The 7,091-nt window shown below is 39.0% G+C and overlaps 1 protein-coding gene and 2 non-coding genes across 4 annotated transcripts; 2 read left to right on the top strand and 1 right to left on the bottom strand.

Annotated features, from left to right (window-relative positions):
• The first annotated feature begins 1,945 nt into the window (after positions 1–1,945).
• LOC143855255 (small nucleolar RNA Z278) lies at positions 1,946–2,061 on the top strand. The gene has a single exon (XR_013237756.1). It is a non-coding gene; the product is annotated as a small nucleolar RNA Z278 (small nucleolar RNA).
• A 233-nt stretch (positions 2,062–2,294) lies between these two features.
• On the top strand, positions 2,295–2,401 carry LOC143855263 (small nucleolar RNA snoR97). The gene has a single exon (XR_013237764.1). It is a non-coding gene; the product is annotated as a small nucleolar RNA snoR97 (small nucleolar RNA).
• Positions 2,402–4,168: 1,767 nt separating this feature from the next.
• Positions 4,169–6,572, bottom strand: LOC143854957 (syntaxin-112-like). 2 transcript variants are annotated; one of them, XM_077365103.1, is made up of 3 exons: positions 6,121–6,572; positions 5,859–5,919; positions 4,169–5,287 (listed from the first exon to the last, which is right to left on the bottom strand). In XM_077365103.1, exon 3 carries the CDS (start codon positions 5,262–5,264, stop codon positions 4,365–4,367), a length of 900 nt encoding a protein of 299 aa, XP_077221218.1. In that variant the 5' UTR covers positions 5,265–5,287; positions 5,859–5,919; positions 6,121–6,572; the 3' UTR covers positions 4,169–4,364. The 2 variants fall into 2 exon arrangements, with proteins under 2 accessions (XP_077221218.1, XP_077221219.1); XM_077365104.1 differs by having other exon boundaries at positions 5,859–6,572.
• Positions 6,573–7,091: the final 519 nt, after the last annotated feature.

Raw genomic sequence — 7,091 nt, 5'->3', positions numbered from 1 at the left:
ATGAGCGGCATATACTGGGAGAGTAGGAGAAAAAGTGGGGGTGTCATTACCAATATAGAGAGAGAGCATCATTCCCTACAAAATTAAAACATGATTCTTTGCTTTTGGAAGAAGGGGACAAACGATTATTTAATGGGAGACATCTAAGGGAATCAAAGGGAGTCCAATGCATTTTGGCAACCAAAAGTGGAATGGCATGCCAAATCCAAACCAAATTATGACGGCTGCCACTTTGTGCAACTAGACGAAGCAGGTGCCCAGGGTTAGGGCTGCAACTCGAGCCGGGTTTTACCCGACCCGCATCGACCCGACCCGAAAATAGTCTGGGTTGGGTTCAGGTTTCATGGGTTTCGGGTCGAGCCGGGTTGAGCATTCAAAAGCCCGCATGAATCTCGGGTCGAGCCAGGTTTGAAGGGGCCAACCCGACCCAACCCGAGTTACATAAGTTATAGTATGTACATTTTTTTTCTATTGTTAGTTAAAAGTTAAAAGTGAAAACCCACGCACCCACTGTTATTGCGTGTGAGTGTAATTTCTGCTTCTATGAGTTGAGTTGATTCAGCATTGTTTGATTGTAATTACAACATTGTTTGATTACAGCATTGTTTGATTCAAGTGTAATTACATCATTGTTTGATTCAAGTGTAATGTGAGTGTAGTTTCTGCTTCTATGAGTTGAGTTGCCTTGCCAAACAAGAATTTTCCTTAAAAAATTACGTAAACGTGAAAAAACCCGACCCGAGTTGCAGCCCTACCCAGGGTTATCGAGATCTTCCCCGGCTCTGGTACCACTTGTTTGGAATAGGGACTTTGGGAGACATTGTCCTTAAAAGGTAGCCATTATGGGGAGGGTGCACAATTCATAACGTGAGAACTATGACATCTCCCAGGGATTTAAAGGATGGGTTCTTCCTCCATTACCAGCTCGATAGCTTCTCTCCGGTGAGAAATTTTATTAGTGTGAGTTAGTAATTACAAATGTTGGAGGGACCAAGTAGGAGCGAACTCGGGTCAGGTTGAGGCCAACCCTAGCCCAACCTGAGATAGCATTCCCTCGATCCTGACCCAACCCAGCCCGACCCGGTTTAAGAATGATCAACTCTAACCCAACCCGTCTCTAAATCACTCAACCCTAGCCCGACCTGTCTAGCCCATTTTTCCAAATCGTATCAAGGGTTGGGTTTCGGTTAGCCCCGAGCAAAATTACACGATAAAATTAATTAGAGGATGGACTTTGGGTTCAGGTTGGGTCAAGTTGCCCAAGACCTCTACCCTAACTCAACCCAAAATTAAATCGGGTTGGGAATGGCGACCCAACCAGAACCGAAACCAGGTGAAGCCCTACCGAAGTTGGACCCTTAGGACCGACGGGCATGAAGAAACTTAAAACGTGGAAAAGGAAAATGATATAAGGGAATAAAGAAAGGGAGATGATAAATTCGCACCCCCCTGTAGGATATTTCGCACCACTCTTTCGAGGTTTTTTTTTTTTTTTCCCGAATGCTGCGTTAGAGTTAGGGTTTTAGAGCATTATATATCTGGAACCTTACATCTCTTTTGGGTTTAGTGTTTCTTCTCTTCTCTTTTTAGGGTTTAGGATTCTCTCGCCCAAAATCTAGGTTCTGTTGATGCTGGAACAAAACCCTATTCCATCCCCATCGTCCCGACCCTCTTCGTGATTTTGTCACCGTGTTTGTGCAAAAGAAAATCACCGTTCAGTTTTTTTAGTTTCCCTTCGTTTCTCGAATGGTTGATCTCTCTCAATTGAACGGCTTTTCTCCCTTTGCCTCTCCTCACCTTAGCTTTTTGCGATTTCGTTGCTCAAAAAGCTTTTTGTTTTGTAAGTGTGCCTAATTTCTAGCCTCTTTTTTTTTCAGTTTGGAGATTCTTCTACCATGGCAAGAATATGTTCCAATGATAGTCTAAACTTTAAACAATCTGTATCATCGATGATGAACTATCCATGTATTTGGAGGTGTAGTGAACCCAAGATCCTGTTTACAGGGTGAACCTACTTGGGCTAGCTACATTTCACATGACAGCATTGGATCTAGCTGAGGCCATGCTACTATTGGTAAATGAAGACCCTCTTCACCTGAAAGAAGTCTAAGAACACTATAACTCATTTTTTTTCTTTCATGTAGTTCCCTGCAAATTGTTAATTTTTTATTTCTGTAACATGAAATCAAAATTGTGATCTTCAATCGAGCTATGTAATCTGAGTTTTTCTTGGGTTTTTTATTGTATGTTTATTTGGTGCATGAGTTTTAAGTTTTAACTGTCCTTGTGCCCTCAATGCAGGATTGGCTAGAAGGCTGAAAAAACTCAAAAATTAGGTCCCGGCATCAGTTTCTTCTCTTATCTAATAATAAGATTGGAATCATATAACAGCCCTAGATTTTTGACGAATATGGAGTCAAATTACTAATTCCTAAATAGAACCCACAGGGGTGTAAACTTAACATTTCTACGGATTACTAATATCTAAACTGTGTCTTGAACTTGTCACCAGGAAAAGAGATCCTGAATATCTGTAGAGGTTTCTATAATATATAGGCCCTCTACAGATTGGAGGGTTAGGATCATCTTATGGAAATGATCTCCCACAAGATTTAGATTTGGATTTACTTGACATTTTGAACCGGATCAGATCCTAAAATTTTCCAAATCAGCTACGACAGTGCAAAAATTTCTGATTTTCAAATCTTTCCTGCGAGACATTATTTGGAAATCAATATTTGTAGCAACTTCCTTCACTCTTCAAAGTTGCTCCGGCAGCAGCAAGACATCCCTCGCTCCTCTCTCTCTCTCTCTCTCTCTCTCTCTCTCTCTCTCTCTCTCTCTCTCTCTCTCTCTCTCTCTCTCTAAAACATGTTCATGAAGATGATGGATGTATTTTGTATCCAAAACTCAAATCCAAATCAAAATACAAATGCATGAGGTATCCAAACGGGCCCTTATTGAATTCATACTGATTTTTGGAATATTTCCGGGAGAGCATCTGTTTGTTCATCATATCCGATCAACTAATGCCTCTAAAATTTGACCGGAGTCATCACCTTAGATAGGGCCTAGAAGAAATGGAATGGCTAGACATTTTATATTTTATTTTAATGACTGTATGATCTATGGTCTTGATGGGCGAGTTATGAAATAAAGTTATGATAGCAAAGGTGTTAGGCACCTGCATGCCCAATTCATAAGATTTTTAATTGGATATCAAATCATTCAAAAATATATAACTACAGAATACTATGATTTAGTGAGACATTGGTCTGTAAACTTGAACATTTATGATCATGAGGGTCAAGGGGTGGATTCAGGAGGTTCTTTAAGGGAAGACGGTGTGTCCTTGTTGCAGCTCAGGAACATCCGCAGTTCCTCACTACATGCATATTCACATTCCTCACTTCATTCTACGATCTTTCAATTGAGGTTTTTGAATGAGAGCCAAATATTGTACCAAACATTACCCTGGATCAAATATCAAGGGCAGCTCCTATGTTGTATCCCCATTACGAACAGCAACCCGAGAACATCTTAGAATTTCACTCAATAAATCTCAATATTTTTAAAACGGCTCTCACACCACTAGTTTGCAAGTGATCCAAACACAAACTACTGGAAATAACCACTGAAAATGAAATCCGTATGCAGAAAACATGAATTGGAGATGAAATTTTGATTTTTTTTGTACATTGTGATTCTGCGGGAAGGGCTTATAAGGACTTGGACACCCTCACCTTAGTTCCACCAGGGTCCGAACAAGTGGTATAAGAGCCACAAAGTAACCCTGGTGTACTCTCTCAAGGACGGAAAAAATCCCTCGGAAGACCCTTCGAGGATGGAGAATATCCCTCCAAGGATCTGAGTTCCCACGTTACTTCTGCCTGGAGGGGATTCCACATAGGAAAAAGTGAATGGTTGTGGATGGGCTTATAAAGATCCGGGTCCCAACAAAATCAATATTATTACAGAATGAGACTTATTTTTTGGTTGGTAAGCTGGGGTTTGGCAGGACCCCTACCCGTATTTTTTTTTTTAAGAGTTAAACAGCATAAGACTTCCAAATGTGCTATTATATAAAAAGAATCAAAGCAGGAACACAGCAATTTCCAGCAAGAATTTGTGCAACTCAACCATCCATTAAACAGTGAAACAAAACAAAAGTCTTGCAAAAAGTACACTGAATGCTTAATATAGGCTTGCATATGAAAGAGAAACTGTATAAACTTGGCAAATAATTTGTAACAGTCAGTCAATACACACAGCAAGCAACTCTTCATGAGTTCAGAAAAGCTTAAGTATGTAAGTGTATTTATTCAGAGACCACCATATGAATTCCTAATTGAGAAATCTCATCATTACCATGTCCACAAAATAATGCAAACCAAGACCAGAATCAGCACCAAAACCCAAGCTCCATGACAGACCAATTTCCTTCTACTCTTTTCATTCTTCGCTGCTGATGCAAGAGAATTCGCACCGCCATTGATGTAATTTCCTGCACAAGCCACATTGTGTTCAATATCATCCATCTGTTCACCTTGCGTCTCAACCAAAATTGCCATATCAAGAAACACTTGATGCAATTCCATCAAACTCCTCTGTATCTGTTTCACAGCTTCCTCTTTCTCCTGACTCTCCAAATCCAAAGGCACCTTCTCATTTTCGAAAATCCCAATTTGCCCACCTCCCAAAACCATCTTTTCAATCATCTCTTTGCTTGGTTCTTCGCCGGTCTGATTAAAGTATCCCCTCCTCAATTCTTCTTTATATTCATCAAGAATTCTCTCTCTCAATGACTGAAAATCCATCATCATTTCGCCAAGCTTCGTTCTCAAACCATTTGTGACCGAAACCCTCGTTCGATCAACTGGGGTTCCTTCTTTGTACTCCGACAAGATGTTACGGTTCATGAGGTTCGATCGGTCTAGAGATTCTAATTTCGATTTGATGATTTTCGCTTTGCGAAGCACTGTTACCATGTCCGAATCCATTCGATCTTTAAGACCTCGAAGAACTTTCGAGCTGAGTGTGGATTTTTTTTCCTTGTTTAGATCTTGTAGATCAAGAAGAAGACTTGTGATCTGTTCCATTTCAGTCTTGATCAGTCCAACCTCTTCGAAGAAATGTGCGAGGTTTTCTTCGTCTGCATGGCTGAGTGGTGCCATCTCGAGATCAGACCCCGCTTCGAGATCCTTTAAGGCTTGTTTCTTTAATTCCACATAATTGAGAAAAGATTTTGTCATGATATCATTCATGGTTGCAAAAATTTCAGAGTACCCTGCATGTAGAATCAGGAAAAATCTGATGAAAAAAAAAACTTATAGAAAGATTCAAAAAATGAATCCAAGAAAGTTACTAGAATATTCAAAGAAATAAGAACAGACATGCTATATGCAATTAGAAACAAAGGTCTAAATCTTGAAATAAGAATTAGTCCAATAATTGTATCTACCTCAATCCAGACCACATTACGATTCAATTAGAAACGTATCATATACAAAAAAAAAAAACAAGGTAACCTCTTTTTTCCTGGCTGGCTCAGTAAGGGCATGAAATATTAGACTTTTTTTTATCTCTTATTTTATACATAATGGATTTACCTGGGCCAATACATGATATTCTTTTAGTATTTTTGGGATCAGGTCTTATAGTAGGGGGTCTAGAAGTGGTATTACTTACCAATCCAATATGGACAGGATCAATTCCATGAAAGGAGTTCAATAGGTCTATCAAATCTCAAGGTTCCCATTCAAAAAAAAAAAAAATCTAAATCTTAAGGTTTTGAACATTCATGAAACCCTAATATCTTTTTAAAAAAAATTGAAGAATGTAGGTCAGATGATAGATACCTTTAGGAAAATTGAAGATGAGATTTTCCGTTCCAGCCCTCGATTCCCTCCAATGAGAGATCTGATGAAAACAGTAGAAATGATTCAGAAAAGAGGGAGAAATTCCATTAAGAAAACAGAGACGAAATTTAAAATCTGGGTGAAGATCAATTTCTTTGAATAGGATTTAAAATCTCAAGATTTTGAAATTCATGAAAGCAAACATCATAAAGCTATAAGGAAAGAATTTGAAGTGGGTTTTGTTAGCTTGAAAGAAATCGACCCTCTGATCTGAAAACAGTTGGAAAATGCAGAGAATCTTTCTCTGGGAGAGGGTTTTGCAATGGATTATCAGATAAAGGAATGAAGGGCTTTAGGGTTTTTAATGAGGTTGAATTCTTGGGAGGAATTTTAAATAAAAGGAGAGATCGCGATCTTTCGTTGTTGTTAAGTTTCCGTTTAAAAGCCGACTCTTCTTTTTTTGAATTTGAAAAAGATAGCCGTTTATATAGTTAGTTTTGTTCCAATTGTGAGATTGACTAACAAATATGGCTGATCAGTTCAAGATCGTTGATCTGAGTAGCCATCACAGAGCGACTCAGTGGGACCACGTTCGATGAGGAACGAAGATTTCATTGGCAATGGGTGTTTTCTTTAATGGATAGGATTTGGGCATATAAATGGATCCCAACCGTGTCCATTGGATCCATCACTTAAACTCCAAAACTATTTCATATCCTCATCAAAACGTAGCCCCAAAAATCTGATGGAGTACGAAAATACCCTTCATTTATTTTTGGCTATTTATGGGAAGTATTTTCGCAATATTTAAAAATGTAAGTAGGATTTAGGACACTCGTAGGACCCAATTCAAAATGCATTGACCCAGACTCAAAAGTAGGATCCAAAAAGGACCTTGTTAGTAAGGCCTTGTTCGTTTAAGATTATGACAACCGATTGTCCATGCCGAACCTATTATTGGACTCAAATTTAAAGGTAGTTTTGAGTCCAATAATAGGTTTGGCACTCACAATCGGTTGTCATGATCTTAAACGAACAGGGCCAAAGGATCTAAATGGATCGTGACCAAGACATATGTGGAACCAATCCGAAGTTGATCCGTTGTCACCCCTAGAATACAGATAAAGGGGAGGAAATAAGAAAGGTGGAGAGGAGATCTGAAGGAGTAGGTCATGGATATTGAAATCACAGACCAAGATTTCAGTATCCCAGGTTTTCCTTACTATTTAGTTT

The sequence above is a fragment of the Tasmannia lanceolata genome, unplaced genomic scaffold (assembly GCF_043159265.1).
Source record: "Tasmannia lanceolata isolate RefF3 unplaced genomic scaffold, GAP_Taslan_0.1 ptg000020l, whole genome shotgun sequence".
Classification (NCBI taxonomy): Eukaryota; Viridiplantae; Streptophyta; class Magnoliopsida; order Canellales; family Winteraceae; genus Tasmannia; species Tasmannia lanceolata.
Note: the sequence above shows the minus strand (reverse complement) of the source record. Positions and strands in the feature narration are given on the sequence as shown.

Excerpts from the sequence above, each read along its gene's own strand:
- LOC143854957 (XM_077365104.1), bottom strand. The coding sequence starts at position 5,264 with ATGAATGATATCATGACAAAATCTTTTCTCAATTATGTGGAATTAAAG.